The 15724-nt window shown below is 49.1% G+C and overlaps 8 protein-coding genes and 3 non-coding genes across 11 annotated transcripts; 6 read left to right on the top strand and 5 right to left on the bottom strand.

The window, feature by feature from the left end:
* The first annotated feature begins 126 nt into the window (after positions 1-126).
* Positions 127-257, top strand: BGW36DRAFT_t69. Its single transcript has one exon. It is a non-coding gene; the product is annotated as a tRNA-Ile (tRNA).
* Positions 258-349: 92 nt separating this feature from the next.
* Positions 350-480, top strand: BGW36DRAFT_t70. Its single transcript has one exon. It is a non-coding gene; the product is annotated as a tRNA-Ile (tRNA).
* Positions 481-567: 87 nt separating this feature from the next.
* Positions 568-698, top strand: BGW36DRAFT_t71. The gene has a single exon. It is a non-coding gene; the product is annotated as a tRNA-Ile (tRNA).
* A 226-nt stretch (positions 699-924) lies between these two features.
* Positions 925-2721, bottom strand: BGW36DRAFT_431856 (amino acid permease; the record flags this gene model as incomplete). The annotated part of the gene is made up of 2 exons (XM_046221043.1): positions 925-2293; positions 2354-2721. The coding sequence occupies 2 exons, from the start codon at positions 2719-2721 to the stop codon at positions 925-927; spliced, it is 1737 nt and encodes a 578-aa protein (XP_046067396.1).
* Positions 2722-3294: 573 nt separating this feature from the next.
* Positions 3295-4549, bottom strand: BGW36DRAFT_388073 (ubiquinol-cytochrome-c reductase complex subunit-domain-containing protein). The gene is made up of 5 exons (XM_046217194.1): positions 4516-4549; positions 4236-4306; positions 3975-4028; positions 3743-3890; positions 3295-3663 (listed from the first exon to the last, which is right to left on the bottom strand). Exons 1-5 carry the CDS (start codon positions 4516-4518, stop codon positions 3655-3657), a joined length of 285 nt encoding a protein of 94 aa, XP_046067397.1. The 5' UTR covers positions 4519-4549; the 3' UTR covers positions 3295-3654.
* A 1-nt stretch (position 4550) lies between these two features.
* BGW36DRAFT_388079 (uncharacterized protein) lies at positions 4551-6624 on the top strand. Its single transcript, XM_046217195.1, has 3 exons — positions 4551-4759; positions 4870-5179; positions 5233-6624. The coding sequence occupies exons 2-3, from the start codon at positions 4924-4926 to the stop codon at positions 6285-6287; spliced, it is 1311 nt and encodes a 436-aa protein (XP_046067398.1). The 5' UTR covers positions 4551-4759; positions 4870-4923; the 3' UTR covers positions 6288-6624.
* Positions 6625-6932: 308 nt separating this feature from the next.
* BGW36DRAFT_363642 (uncharacterized protein) lies at positions 6933-7493 on the top strand (the record flags this gene model as incomplete). The annotated part of the gene is made up of 1 exon (XM_046214484.1): positions 6933-7493. The coding sequence occupies one exon, from the start codon at positions 6933-6935 to the stop codon at positions 7491-7493; it is 561 nt and encodes a 186-aa protein (XP_046067399.1).
* A 769-nt stretch (positions 7494-8262) lies between these two features.
* BGW36DRAFT_50134 (uncharacterized protein) lies at positions 8263-8827 on the bottom strand. Its single transcript, XM_046222377.1, has 3 exons — positions 8643-8827; positions 8400-8590; positions 8263-8313 (listed from the first exon to the last, which is right to left on the bottom strand). The coding sequence occupies exons 1-3, from the start codon at positions 8658-8660 to the stop codon at positions 8301-8303; spliced, it is 222 nt and encodes a 73-aa protein (XP_046067400.1). The 5' UTR covers positions 8661-8827; the 3' UTR covers positions 8263-8300.
* Positions 8828-8994: 167 nt separating this feature from the next.
* BGW36DRAFT_431860 (uncharacterized protein) lies at positions 8995-10562 on the bottom strand (the record flags this gene model as incomplete). The annotated part of the gene is made up of 2 exons (XM_046221044.1): positions 8995-9833; positions 9881-10562. 2 exons carry the CDS (start codon positions 10560-10562, stop codon positions 8995-8997), a joined length of 1521 nt encoding a protein of 506 aa, XP_046067401.1.
* A 1190-nt stretch (positions 10563-11752) lies between these two features.
* BGW36DRAFT_50269 (uncharacterized protein) lies at positions 11753-12371 on the bottom strand. Its single transcript, XM_046222378.1, has one exon. It carries the CDS (start codon positions 12258-12260, stop codon positions 11793-11795), a length of 468 nt encoding a protein of 155 aa, XP_046067402.1. The 5' UTR covers positions 12261-12371; the 3' UTR covers positions 11753-11792.
* Positions 12372-13665: 1294 nt separating this feature from the next.
* On the top strand, positions 13666-14087 carry BGW36DRAFT_363644 (uncharacterized protein; the record flags this gene model as incomplete). The annotated part of the gene is made up of 3 exons (XM_046214485.1): positions 13666-13716; positions 13775-13970; positions 14002-14087. The coding sequence occupies 3 exons, from the start codon at positions 13666-13668 to the stop codon at positions 14085-14087; spliced, it is 333 nt and encodes a 110-aa protein (XP_046067403.1).
* Between the last annotated feature and the right edge of the window lie 1637 nt (positions 14088-15724).

Genomic DNA, 15724 nt, shown 5'->3' on the forward strand with positions numbered 1-15724 from the left:
AACGCTTGAGCTGGGAAGGGAGAGAATTTGACATAGGATTTCCAGACAACGAAAGGCCTCACGTTACTATGGAGAGAAAAGGACAGATTATGAAGGTAATACGCTTTTCTTGCTCTTTGTCAACGTGGTCGATTAGATCAGTTGGTTAGATCGTGGTGCTAATAACTCGTTAACGCCAAGGTGAGCAATAAACAATCACAATCTCATGAATATTGTCTAACAGAAATAGGCCATGGGTTCGAGCCCCATATTGACCAGAGTCCTTTTTTTTATTACCGTTTTGTCTTATTTCTTGGTTCCAGGTGCTGTTGGTTATCTTATATTTTCAGTGTTCAATTCAACGTCCCAAGGTCGATTAGATCAGTTGGTTAGATCGTGGTGCTAATACTTGTTAACGCCAAGGTGAGCAACAAACAATTATAGTCACACAAATATTGTTCTAACAGAAATAGGCCATGGGTTCGAGCCCCATATTGACCACAATCCTTTTTTTATTATCTTTATGTTGTCTTGAGTCTCGGTGCTTTGGGTATAAGTTATTTTTGGCATCCTGTTGAGCGTACTCAAGGTCGATTAGATCAGTTGGTTAGATCGTGGTGCTAATAACTTGTTAACGCCAAGGTGAGCAACAACCAATTACAACTAAATAATCATTCTCTAACAGAAGTAGGTCATGGGTTCGATCCCCATATTGACCAGAGTGTCTCTTTTTTAATTATAATTTTTTGGGTTTTATTTCTATTTTTTGGATTTTTGGTGTTTTGGCAATATTCCTCGTTGCTCTTGTAAGTAGGCTAGGCTTGCTTGCACAATTTCGGCGTCGGAGTAGCAAATATATTATCCAGAACAAATATCCTTCAGATGACCATTCTCAATTAATACATGTATCTTTGACGACAATTCATACAAAACAGAGCTAGCCACTCAAGACGAACCATCAACCACTTTTTCGCTCTCATCAGCCTTACCCTCCAGTGTCGGCCGTTCCTCAGCACCAACAGGCAACACACCATCAATAACATCGCTCTTCTGCGTCTCCTCATCCTCCCGTCCATACAACATATGCTCAACATTAACCTTGGGCCCCTTAAACCACTTCCTCGCATCAACCACCCACCACACCATTACCGCCAACATCGGCGCGCCATACACCAAACACGTCCAATTCATCAAATCCGGTGTCAAATCAGCGCCCGTGCCGCTGGGAAGACACAAGATCGGCACCATCAACAGTACGAACGACGCACCCATCGCACCCACCGGCTTACTGAATTTCCCCAAATGCCAGGGGCCGCGACGGAACCGGTTGCCGACGATGAATACCCGTATGGCGATGGGGATGGCAAAGGCGACGAACTGTGCGATTGCGCCGATACTGAAGAGCGCGCCGATGGATACGGACCCGCCGAAGATGAGCAGACACATCAGGATACCGAGAATGCCATTGATGATGACTGCGTTGACGGGGGTTTTGGTGTGTGGGTTGACTTGTTTCCAGATGTTGGAGTAGGGGAAGCAGTCGTCGCGGGCGTAAGCGTAGGTGACGCGTGATGCGGCGACCATGCAACCCTGGCCCATGGAGAAGCCGCAGACGATGGTGATGGCGAGGATGGCCATGGCGGTCTTTTGCGGGAGGACTTGGAGGAGGTAGGAGGCCCAGGGTTGGCCGAGGTCGGAGTTCATGACGGCGTCGATGTCAGTGACGGTGTAGGCGACGACGAGCTGTAGAAACCAGCCGAATAGGCCGCCGGTGGCGGAGGTTAGGGTGATGGCTCGCGGCGAGGCGATGTTGGCGTTGGAGCATTCCTCGGATAAGTGGAAGGGGGAGTCGTAGCCGGACATTGTCCAGATGACGCCGACAAAGGACATCAGGATGGCGACGCCGTCCGGATAGTCGGTGCCGTTGAGGATGGTGCTCCAGACTTGGCTTGCGGGAGTGAATTTCGGGACATTGCTGGTGCCAGCGGGGATGGTGATGATGGCGATGATTAGGGCGAGGATGTTGAACGTCGAACCCCAAGAGTTGAAGTTGGCAACCCACTTGGTGGGCATGCTGCTAATGGCCGTGTGGATGATAAGAATCAAAACGGTGAGAAGGTAGACTTGGTAGTCTGTAGGAACATAATCCGGGTTGCTGATTGAGCCAGCAGCGAGAATCATGGCCGCCAATGCGTAGTCTACTGACGGTGCACTTGTCACTTGTCCAATCCAGTTCGACCACCCGGTAATCCAGGCAGCGAGAGGGCCGTATCCGGGCGGTGCAAGGACTGCTGCTGCGTAGTACAGACCGCCGCTGAACGATGTCGTCAGTATTCTGCTTTTTATGTTAAAACTGGGCGATAGAGCGGCTCACCTGGTCGGCATCGCCGAGCACAATTCCGCCATGGACATAGCTACGCATTGAATAAACACCATTGCAATCAACCAGCCCCAAACCATCCCCCCAGTGCCGGCATAGCCCATGCCATAGTACATGGTACTCGCAAAGGAAGGTAGAAGGCCGAGAACCGCAAAGCTGACGCAAAAGGTAGTCCAGAGCGAGAATTCACGCTTGAATTCCTGCTTGTAGCCGAGCGCCGCAAGCACGCTCTCGTCGGCGCTCAGCGCATGGTCCGAGATAGGGATGTCGCCATCTGGAAGAACTGATGTAACCGGGGCATGGTTGTCGTCTCGATAGATGGTCGATTTGGCCTCATGTTTGGTGGTTTCCAGGTCTACCATTCTGGCTGTGGTGTATATGCGACTGTCTGATGCATGTATATGTAGGGGCAATGGGCAGAAGGATGGCAGGATGCCCCTGGCCAGGGTACATATAAGAATCCATGCAAGGCCGATGGTCGCACGTACTATGTAATCTCCCCGCATGGACCAGATGCAGAACAGCCATGCGTCTCGACGGGGAAAGGATAGTGCCTGTTGATAGATAAGGGATTCATGCCAAGTGGAGCGGAGGAATAGGTGCACAATTACATAGTACTTGGAGATATACTACATAACACGGCAAAGCTGCTGCTGCTAGCTGTGGTTGGGCCAGGCATAGGCCCGGCGTGTAGTGCATGGCTCAAGGGTGATTAGCACCATCATTGGGCGGCGCGGCCGGAGAGTTGAAGCCCGTAGGTCGCGTGGAAACGTCGAAATGTCAAAGCGCCGCTTATCTGGCATCATGATCAAGATGTAGTCGCCGAGAAGAATATGGAAGGAGGATGAATTGATGATCTGATCGTGGCGGTAGCTCAGAAAGCGGAGTCGTGTTATCATTTGGGAGATAAGCCCTGCGCCGAGGCGCCATTATGGACTGTCATTGAGCGACCACTACTCTCCACGCTTATAGTTTCCCTTGGGGGACAAGTGCGATGTGATGGTCAGGTTAGTCGCCAGAAGCAGTAAGTCTGTACACTTTGATTCTTAGGGGTTTATCAGATATATACCTCTGACATGCTATGTAACTACCACAGCATCCTAAGCAAATAACTGAGTAACTATGTGTAATCAGAATGATAATGTTATCTTTTACCCTACTGCACGGTTCAGACAAAAGAAATAAAGGCTGGATTTCGACGTCTATATGTCAAATCGTGTACTCTACAAGCGCAGCTCTAACATTCACCCCATCCCCGATTTCAATTCCCGCCCTATACATTCCTTGGTATATATTTAGAATGGCTATGCAATCGTCAGCATTGGTCCTTCTCATTGGGGTGTGCTTGCATTGTGATTGTTGTGATTGAATCGTCTGACTTACGTTGTCCTCAGGAGGGATGGTTCGGTCAAAGTAGCGGTCCAGCAAGGGGAATTTTTGGAAAATGTCCTTTCGCACACGAGGGACCTCGCCGAAGAAGAAAAGGGCGAAGAGTCCGAGAGCACCGCCGAAACCGCCAGCGATGACGCCGCTGTTTGTTTACGTTAGCACTATGACATATATAAACACATATATGTATGTGTATGTATAGCGTCTATGAACTGAATCCACTCACTACTTGGTGGCTTTGGCAATCGTCAAGCCATGCCAATGGGTTGGAATAGCATATCTGAACAGATACCCATGTCAGTCAATGGTGTCCAATTTCAATTGCGGTTGAACGTTGCACTGTGGCTGAACGCATTGGACTGCTCCTGTCTCCACAAATACGCTGCGTAATAAAACAAGACAATTCGTATTTGGTATGGGATCGTCCGGCAGGTCCATTGCGATATATAGATTCGGCAGGATAGTATGTTGAGGAGTAGCTACTCACTTAGGTGCGTAAGGAGACCGATACGGCTGGGTATAGGGCGAGCGGACGAGGAGGTTCTGGGCAGCGTGCGACTAAAGCAGAATTAGCCATGTCCAACCAGTCTTCTCAGCAGGTGTGCCATTATATCGTGTCGTGAGATGCAACGGCAACAACATAGCCGCCGGGTGTCTTGGGTTCCGGCGGGCACCGATGATGACATCGGCCTCTGCAGACCCAATTGCTCGAGCATTGCACCAGCTGCAGCAGTTGCACCGTCGGCACAAACTGTAGGCGAACGTACCATTGTGACTCTGCGAATCGATCTGAGATGGCGGCGAGGAGGACGGAAGAAGGAACGAGCGTGGTCGAACAAAAACCGGAAGCTGTTGCGGCTGCCAATCCCGTTGCGGTATAGCCGGCAGATCACGTGCATCTCCTATACTCTGTGACTCTGGTTCCTCTCTACTACTTTAACCACATGGATATTCATATCTATACTCGAAGGTGCTGTGTCAGTAGTTATTGGTATTGTAACTGTCAACATGGTAATAAGACTCCCCTCAATCGAATGCCTGGTTCGCGCACATCATTCACAGCAGGCACCCAGTCCGAACCGCGTATTACTAACCGAGCTGACCTACTACCTTCTCTGCAGTCGACATCAACTTGACTTTAATTCTTCGTATATATTTCTGAGCAAATTTGATCAATGTCAAACGAGAAACCGCCATCCCTGCGCCGCCGTCTGGCGTGCGATCGTTGTCATTCCTTCAAACTCAAGTGTTCCAGGCCCGCAGCCAGTAGTAACGGCATCTGCGCGAGGTGCCTCAAGGCCGGCACCGACTGTGTATATAGTCCATCGATGAGGGGGCAAGTTCGCGCAAAGCCATTATCGTCTGGTGTCAGTAGTGTCAGGGATGTAGTCCTGGACAATGAACCACCAATTCCGGCCTTTGGTGAACCGGGTATGTGGCGATCCTGCTGTCTGATGCAGTCGATCTCGACTAACATGTAGCAGATGAACTGTTCAACGACATGGCTATGGAATGGTCTGTGCATAATACTACTTCTATAGACGAGGGTTTTGATTGGATTTCTCAACTTCATCCTCAAACAGAGCCGTCCCAATGGCATTCACAGCAGTTTGATAATAGCACAGGTCCCGTCATCCATGCAGACACCAGCAATACAGACACCTCGAATCAGCACTCCAGCGAGACAGCTGACCGAGATGAGAAAATCCATATTATACCCAACGACCCAACACCACGGCCGATGCACTCTCATCACTATCTAGGCTATTCCGTGACCGGAGACTTACAATCACCAAATCTTTTCCTAGATCTAGTTAACCTGTCAGTCACTCTAGAAACTCTATCTCGCCGACTCCCTCCATTCTCAGTACACAACCTAGCCGCTGAGAACGGAGCAGCGCCAAACGAAGAGCTCTATCCTAAGGACCCCTTTGAAGATGACGTAGGGAACACATTCTCGGTCACGCACAAGGTAGTCGACCTTTACCACACGGTCATTAAACATCTAGCGCAACGGAAAACGATGGCCGATGTGGTAGATTCCGAGGGCAGGCAAGTGAGTCCGAGAGACTCATCGCTTGTATTCCTCCTTTTCTCAAATCATCACCGGCTGATAGATCTCTGGCATTCAATGTTCACTCATGCACACACGGTTCACCGAACTGATATCCTGCCTCCTGGTGCAGAACGACACAGAGCACATTGTGCCAAAATGAGAATGGGGTCCTACGTGCCGTCGTCGTCGTCTACCGTGGTACCAGTGGAAATCATCGTGGTGCAAGAGCTTGCCATGCATTTGACAAAGCGGGTCGAGGAACTAATCAAATTCGTTGAGCCGGCAGAAAGCAGTAGTCCAAATAAGGAACCAGGGGAATCTGTATCAACGGAGCAAAATGGGTCGGCGAGCGACAATGCTATTGTCGTGGCTGCGACAGACCTACAGCAGAGAATGGTGGGGCTGCAAGCAGCGATACTCCAAGTGAGGAGCAACCTGGAAGACGCGATTGCTAGAGAAGCCTCAATTACGAAGAAATGGTGACTACCACAATCGATCTGATATGGCATCTCCAGATCGATAACCACCGATCAGTGCGGGGCATGGAGTCAACAGGCGCTTCGAAATGGGAGGCATATGATTGGCAGTCGGCCGACGTCGATTCGGCGTTCCAAACAAGCTGGAACTGACCGAGCGATCCCGGGTTTTTCCCTTGGCGAGAGAAATCCGTCACGCTGCGGCTCTGTATGCTCAGTCATCAGTACTAAGCATTAGTCAAGAATCCAATATGCCAGCTTGGATCTCAGGATAAATAAACAGTCGCATGTATATAATCATACTATATGCATGCTGCATGCCAACTCGCGAGAATAAAAATTAGGATTGGTAGGAACAGTATTGTAAGAGTAGTCTACGTCATATTCCCCAGACGGGCCCAGACTGGCAAGCGGAATTCCTCGGGATTTCTGTGCTTTTCGTTCCACGACTCCACGCAGATCAGGTTTTTCCCCTCACGCTCTCCATCAACGACGACTACAATACACTGCTGTGCTCGCCTTCTTTTACAGCATACTCGTACAGTTAAATCATCGCGACCACTGATGACGGCTCGGATGTCGCTGTAATAACACGCTGAATCGCCGCCACCTCGACTCATCCTCAACCTTCAGTCTATCCAGTCTGCACATCATGTCTACCAACCGCCCATTCCTAGCCAACTTTCTCGCCGCCTTTCGCGCGCAGTCTGCCTTCAAGGCATCCGCGTCCTCGCCGTCCAGCAGCAGCGTGTCGTCGGCACAAATCTCGTCGAGTACGCGCACAATAGCCACCAAGGCCAACACCTCTCCAACATCTCCCTCAACAAGCGCCAACCCATCACCCCCCTCACCCTCACCAAACACTTCCCACCACCATCATCATCACCACCACCACCACGCTTCCCCCAGACCACACTCCCATAGCCGCTCATCCCCCGACACACCACCACCACCAACCTCTCCATCCACTGGCGCCTCGCCTCCCTCTGGTCCCATCCCCATCGTCTATAACCACGACCGCCGACGGCGCGGCAGCGACAGCTCCAGCGGCTCCGGCGGCTTCCGCGACGCTTTGGGGCCTGAGAAGTGGTATATCGGCGGGCGCACGGCGACCGGCGAAGAGCGGTTTTATCGGCTGGGGATGGTGACCAAGGGCGGCGGACGACTGGGTGCGAGTGGACGGGTAGGCAGCGTTGATCAGCTGAGCTTATAATCTCGCTCTCCCATTTAAAAGGAAGAGAAAACGAGCGAATGGTATAAATAATGAACTGATTACGTATTATTATCATGATCATCACGACGGAGTTTGCGGCGATATGGATTTCAGTTTTTTTATATTTGGTGATCATACTCATATTCATACTCATTCATATCATCATCAGTGCAGTCGGCTTAATCATTCAGGAGTTCGGTTCAGGACGGCAGGTTACGGATCCGTTTCCACGGTGGTTTTGCTCTTGATTTTTTTATTTTTCGTGTTATTATTATACTACTACTCAAGACCCAAAAGCGTCTGTCTATCTGTCTGTCTGTTTGACTATGGATAAATAAACCCAGAATAAAACGTTCTGTTGAGCAGATATAATAGATAAGTAAGCGAATTGTGTGTATCGATGTAATCATTCTCATCTTGTTGCTGATACCAGACGTCAATTTGGCTGGACTTGTCGATATCTGTGTACATGTACATCGTTGACAGCAGTGGATGGAGTCAAATACCATCTTTGTACATGTATATCGAAGACTTTGAAAGAGCACACTTGTGACTAGATACAAGAATTCAAGAGGGAAACAAATCATATCCATACCATGTTTGTTTAATATGTAGCTGCTATCATCAAGCTTATTACTTCTGTCTACACAGAAAGAATGAAAACTACAATGTGTCTATATAAGTTGACGTAACATGGTTTGATTCCATATATCTCGATACCATAACAATAACGAACTGGCCCGCAGCAACAAGACAGGCAGAACGACATCAAAATATGAGAATACCAAAACGAAAAGCAGGTTGATTTCAAGAGTTTTCTGTTCCGGCCAGTCGATAACAACATGTCTGTCTGTCTCCTTTTGCTAAATTTTTTAATTAACAAGAAGTAACAAGGTCAACGGTCATGTTTGACAACAATATTTTAGCACGAACAAATAGAAACGAAACGAAACAAAGCAATAAGCAACAGATTCCCTCCCAATTTCTTCATCATCTCCTCTCGCGAGGAATGATGCATGTTCTGCACGGAAAAAAGGAAATAAGCGACACTTTACACAGATGAGTAGGCCGTAAGATAAATGCAGCATGATGGTGATCTAACATCGGTCTGTCAGGACCTCATCGATCAGCCGGCAACGACAAACTAACAAACTGACTCCCAAACATAAAAGCATAAGCAAAAGCGATTGCAAGCTCCACCCTCTGGTTCTATTGCCTTTTCTCCGTGAAGTAGAAAATAATGAAAAAAAAGACTAAACACTTCCCAAGTCTATAATGATCTGACGCCGGTTAACCACCCCATCTGTACCACTCATGACAAATAATTAGAAAAATTCGCGGTTATCATGGCTGTATCATGTTTGATGTTCCGACCGTGACGACTGGCGAGATGTACCGTTCTGCCATACTAAAGACCAAGCAAATGAATTGGCGAGACGATCGTTTACTGCCTAGCGTGCTGGACGGATCCTGTCGGATACGTTAATTCATCATCTAAAGGTCAGGTGGTAATAGGCTCCTGTGGGTTTGTCTTTGCAACACTCGGAACACCGCTGGGATCACGCATACCGTCACCACTCATGCTTGTCGAAGCAAGATAAAGCCCGTTTAATGTACCATCTTGGTGTCCTGCAGTAGTCGCCGGGTAGTATTTACGGTCCGGATCAACGTGGCTGTGGATGGATTCGTGGCCGGGAGCCATGGTCTGAGGAAAGACGGGGTTCATGTAACCTTCAGGCGCGCCGGGAGGGAACATGGTGGCCCAGTCCAGCTCACCTGGCTGGCCGGGCTGGTGTGGCATCATCGGGCGTTTCGGGTCTTGGATCATCGGAGGTTTAGCCTGTTCAAGCAAATTACGGTCAATATTATTCACCTGTCCATCAGAAGCAGGCTGGACGAGGTACGGGCTCTGCCTGTGAGCAGCCATCCAGGACGCTCTCTGGTCTGCTGCCTGGGAAGGGCTGAACGCGTCGCCCAAGTGGCCATTGTTCAACCCGTTGACAGAGGACATTGAAAATCCCAGAGGCTGCTGCTCCGTGGGACCAGGTCGACCGGCCGAAGCCAGTCCATGGCCATGGCCATTCACGGGTGCATTGCCATAAGTCGTACCCACAAGGCCATTGGAAGGCGGGATGGAGTTACTGACTTCTTCCTGAACGGACTTGGCGGCATTGGCTGCTGCTTGAGACCGCTTCAGGTGCGCCTGAGGATGCGAGAGATGGCTCGCCCCGGTGGGGTTACCTCGGCGTAACGAACATTTCTGGAAATGGCGCTTCAAGATATCACTTCGCGAGAAAGTGTCCTTGCAGAGAACACACATGTAAGGACGATCTCCGGTGTCTACAAAATCAGTACAGTCCGACACATACAATAATGGTTAAACTCACGTCTCAACAGGTGGCGCTTCAGATGCTTCGCGTGTAGATAAGTTTTGTTGCAGTGCGGGCAAGGGAACTTTCCGTCGGCATCCTTGGCCGGGATTGTGGTGCTCTTCGCAGTGCCATTGACGCCGTTGCTCACGGCAGCACGGCCGGGAACACTGGGCAAGATACCGCGGCGTCCCTGAGATCCGACAACTTGAGTGCGCGGAGGCTCTTTCCCGGGGATCGGCGCCAGCCCGTTTGTTGGCATGCCATCGGCATTGGCCCAGATGGGACCCTTGCCTTCGGGATGGCTGAAAGCACCAGAAGGCATTGTCGCGTAGTCGGAGCGACGGTCACGCGGCGGAGCAGGGGCAATGGGCTGCGGATACGTCTGAGCGCCAGATGACGGCGGAAGCAACGTCTGGGGCGACTGGTAGCCTTGAGGAGGCTGTCCTTGAGGCTGGCCACCGGGATGCGCCAAGAAGGAGGTTGGCGGCAGGCTGTTCACGGGGTTGTGAGGACCAATTGGGCCAGCAGAGGTGGCATAGACATCATGGGCCGAGGTCGCAGGGAAACGAGACATATCGGGACGATATGGTTGACCCATGTAGGGATTCGGAGACTGGCTGTGGTGAGGCTGCAGTGGCGGCAAGGTGTGAGGTTGCGACACCTGGTACTGCGGCATCTGGTACTGCGGCATGGGCATGCTGGACAGCGGAGCTGATCCCTGAGGCATTGAGGTTGAGGGAGGTCTCGAGGGGTGGGAGCGAGGATCCATCACGGAGCGAGTAGCACGGGTGAGGATTCGAGTCGGGAATCGAGGCGAGTAGCGGGGGTTGGAGAAAAAGTTTTTGGTTGGGGAGAGAACGCGACCGAGTGAAGAGAAAAACTTCAAACTTCCTCAATCATCGATGAACTGAATTTTTTTTCTTTCTTTCGTAATCTTCCGAGTTAATGCTCGAGATCAACAGCGACACGACGTGGTTTGGTGGAATTGGCAATGGTGTTTTTCTTCTGGGACTCCGACCGGACGCGTCAGAGGCTGGCTGCCAACGGGAGTGAGACAGGGGAGCGACGAGAGCGATAGCAAGGAAGAGAAAGAACAAGATCAACACGATCAGTAGATTCGTGTGTAGGAAGATGAGATGTTGCTGTGGTGTAAGATCAGATCAGATCAGACTCCACCGGGCGAGAAGAAGGTTGTGATGGATGGTGCAGAAAAATTGCTTGTCTGTGGTGGTGCAGCAGATGGAGGTCCCCACGGAAGCGTGAGGAGTGGGCACTTTCGCGCTTTATCCGCAGGCGGCCAAGCAGGCCCTTCGCAGACCAGGCTGTCTTGATCCACCAGGAACGGCGGTGGGTCTACAGCGGTGTCTGGCGATTCGCGTCAGCCACGCGCGACAGGGTTCTGCAGATGGTGGTAAACTAGATGGAAACAAATCGAGATGGCGATGGCGATGGCGATGGTGATGGGTGGCGATGCAGAGGATGATGGATGAGATGGAGAGTGCACAGAGTGAGAAAGGCAGCGACGACGACGAAGAAGAAGAAGAAGAGAAGAGAGAATTGCTGGGGAAACGGCGGGAGAAAACAGGGAGATGGCTTTTCCAGTCTTCCCAATTTTCCAATCACGGTGGCGTGGCAGGGTGCAGACAGACCGAAGGAGAAGGACAGACTCGAAGAAGAACAGGAGGTCAACCAGGGAGCGTCCGGGAGGCAAAACGACGACTCATTTTTTCAGTTTTTTTCGCGGCGGCTGGGAACGGCGGGCGGCAGGTGATTCGCTGCTGCCGCTTGCGATGCCGGGATGCCGTATTTGCCCTACATGCGTCCATATTCAGTCTTACATATTATTATTATATCGATGCACGCTTCATAGACCGTTTAATTTTGATTATTTTTATTCTTATTATCATTCTTCTTGCTTTACTGTTTATTATTTATCATCTCGTAAATACTCAGTTATGATACTCGATGCCCTCCCTACAAGAAGCCGAGGGTAACCCGGCAAGGAGAGAGAGAGAAAATAATAGCGAAAAAAAAAAGGCAAAAAGGACGGGCCTGTGATTGGCTGCCGGGCACGGTTTTGAAGGGGCAAAAATCTGGGCGGTGTTGTGGGCTGCGCTGATTGGCTACCGTCGCCCAATGACGACACGGTACTGGCGTGTGCGCAGAGCCGGCCGAGTGCGTGCGCCAAGAAGTTATTGTCTGTGTCAATTACTAATTCCGTAATGGCTGCCAAGGTGGAAGAACTGGCTGCTCCTTCCCGTTTCTGTCTAGTGGTTGCCCTCGATACTACTATTGCCATAGTACTTAGTATGGAGTGTGCAGGTACAGGTACAAGTAGCCACGCACGTGTACCTGACCAGTACATGTCCAACGCGTTGGGCGCGAGAGGATGCATTGTCCTTTATCTGAGCATATATCAAAATGATGTGGCAGCTCGGTGGTGAGCACATGACCTGAAAACTACGTATAATAATAGTATATTTACATAATCTGTTGGTTGCCACCAAGGTTTATTGATTGCCAAGCGAGTCAGTGCTACCACTAATACTACATAACCTAGCTGAGTCAAATGCGCCGACAACATCTGATATTGTACCGATATATATACTAATTGATATATGAAAATATATCAACATCCATCGATAAGTATATATGTGGAGCTGCTGCAAAGTATGCTTAAAGCTAAAGCCGTATTTTGTGGACACGAAGCCCCAGCGACCGCGGGTTCCTGGCTGTCCCACTTCTTCTTTTTATCGACTTTTATTTATATCGATCTTGTTTCATATTTGTATATTAATAACATCGACACATATTCCAATCAATTATCAAATATTATGATCCCATCATAAAACATAGCTGCCTGATATTACATTTAGTATTAATAATCCTGAGACAGCAAACCCCGACGGCAGCAAACATACCCGCTACAAACAAAAAAGGGTACGTAGTATCATACTCCGTACTATATAGTTGATTACTCTCATATATAATCTCGCTCGGAGGAATCACCCGACGCCGGCCCAAACGCTGGCCGATGGGACCACACCGCCAGACTAATGCAAGCCAGCGCCTTGTTCGTCATTTGCGCGATCAACGTACGTAATGCTGGTATAAAAAGATATAGTATTAGTATTAGATGATCAATACGTGTTGTTCCTCCTATCTACGGTCTACGTACGGAGTAGAACGATAGCAATAAAAACAGTTAATTAAAACTTTGATTCTGAGGATCAATGTTGCTATCATGTGATTGATCCGCTGCCGAAGCACGCACGGCGTTATAACCACGCCCTTGCTGACCGCCTGCGTATATACTAATTATTGATATTGCAAGTGCGTGAATGGGTAAATGTAAAATGTATGTAATCTGTTCTTATAATGCCATAGTTCCCCTTCCCGATCCGGACTTCCGTGCCTTGCCAGCGTTGGGACTTCCGTCGTAGCGTAGTATGCATGCATTATGTAAGCGCCATTGCAACGTTGTATTCTTTTCGTGCTAATTAATTAATATCTTTATCAGGCTGCCAAATAATACTAATATGAAGCTATCATGGCTGCTAATAGACAGCCCCATCACTCCCGCCGTGGACTCGATGGAGACGGGCTTCTCCCGCTTCCATAGTGGACCCGATCTGATAGGTGGATATCACCACCATAGTTCATGGTATTTAATGTTGTTTATATTGACAGTTTGTATTCGTCTGACGAGATCATTCGCCCTGAATTGAAAAGCAAGGATCCTCCGGCGAAACTCCGGCAGCCACCTCACAACAATCATACTACATGTGTAATATTAAACCATGCCTCCTATTCTCGCGGCCGGACCCGTAGTGACTGCCGCATCGGGACTGGTACGTCGATGATCAGCCTGCATGCAATATGCGCTCCACTACTAACACGCACTATTAGTATTTTCCATTCTTTCACCATCATCCACGGCAGTATTCTGATTATTTGTTCTATTTAATTCATGCTGGAGAGTCACAATTGCAATTACAGCACGTACTATTGGGAGAATTCCAATTGCATTCCAGCAGCCGACATGCAGCATTTTTATCCCACTGCTGTCAGCGCCGGGACATTCCTGGAGCACCCTTATTACTGTGTACGTATTACTATTGAGTATTTACTGTTAGCAGAAAGCCAAGATGAAACAGCCGATCGTGGCCGAAAGCAGCCGGACCAGTACCCGGACGGAAGGAAAGCCGAGACCGGCTCTTAACGTTTTCTTCAGTTGCCGACTGCTTTGCCAATTCACTAGTGCATTTAATAGTTCCGAGTCTCATCGTGAAACTTTGAGCCACTGCCTAGCTCCAACTAGTCTGCGAGCGAACCATGGAACCGCGGCCCATGTAATTAGTTTTTCTCATTAGCCGGCCATTACGTAGCGAAGATTCTGCAACCGAACAATCCCCGTCCAGACTGCAGAATGATTATGATGGACAAGACCTCGTGTCGGTTGCCGGCTGAACCACGGTCTCGGGACATCCCCGTTCCATGGGCCAGTAGAATTCTTCAGACTCTAGAAAAATTTGTACTTGGGAAGAGTAAATTAATATTGCGCACGGTGTCGGCGGTTGCGTAGCTGGTTGGTTGCAGTCCCCGATCCTCGCTCAGACATCTGCCGGATTTGCCTCGTTCAAGAGTCGAGACTGAGTCGGCGTGTCTGATCTGACTCAGGCAGGACATGCCTTGTTTCGGTGACGCCGAGTCTGACATGACGTACGTGGAATACCTCGTTGCGACAGCCTTTGTTCACTGTTGTGCATCGTTTAATCAAAGCCGTTTTTTTGCTGACTGTCAAGTGTTTGCCTGCAGGGCTGAGATAAACTCAGTGCCGCCCCATTTGTGATCCCATCACTAAGCCGTAGGCGTGGTACAGTCTAGCGACCCTCCACCAGGCCCATCCGTCCCTCATCCGGGAAGGGACCAGGACGTGTTCCTGGCCGTGGGCTCCAGATGGGACTCCCGTTAGTCTTGCTCTTTAGCACTGGAGATGATCAGAAGTTTGATTATTGGAGATGTGGATATTTTGTAGGTCCACTTATATATATATATATATATACTACGTACTCAATTGATGTGAGTGATATGTGGGGATGGACATTTATCAACATCAGGAATATTATTATAATAACGATGGATGAATGATAATGTCGACCTTAATCTGGACATTATTATGTGCTTTGTAATATCAATCAATATCAATTTATATCAATTGGTGTCTAGTGTGATTGTGAAACATTATCCATTGCTCAATTATAAACATACAACTGCACAGCCGACATGGTTGAGGACCACCAACAACATTAATTGATTGATGATTGACTAGACATATAACTAGTAACCATCAATCTATATTACCATCCAAAAAATAATTAATAATTCCTATAAACAATTTGTGATCACTATAATCTAATACTCTACGCTCACCTCGTCAACCGTTTCTTGAAACCAACCACTTCTAGACTATCAAACCCCGAGCCGCCTGACCCATCTGCACCATGCAACAATCAATCAATCGATGTATATGCAGCCGATATCAAAATAAGACCTATCTCATCCTCAACCACAGCCACCAGATCTGAATCTCAAGTGCAGAACCGCAACCATCTCACCACTTCACGAGCTGGTGGCTATTCAAGACACTCAACCAAGTAGTGTACTCAACAACCACTTCCCAATCAAATGCGCATGACCTTCAGACCACAAGAGAATAGTGGACGGAAGGGGAAAAATGCCAAATCAAATATTATCTGGCTCAAGGTGGGTGATTCTTTGTTTGCGCTTGAAACGGAGTTGATGAATTGATAGGTCCGTCATATGCAGCGTGTATTGACTATTACGAGTCCGATGGCA

This window comes from Talaromyces proteolyticus (assembly GCF_021365285.1).
Source record: "Talaromyces proteolyticus strain PMI_201 chromosome Unknown BGW36scaffold_12, whole genome shotgun sequence".
NCBI classification, from domain to species: domain Eukaryota; kingdom Fungi; phylum Ascomycota; class Eurotiomycetes; order Eurotiales; family Trichocomaceae; genus Talaromyces; species Talaromyces proteolyticus.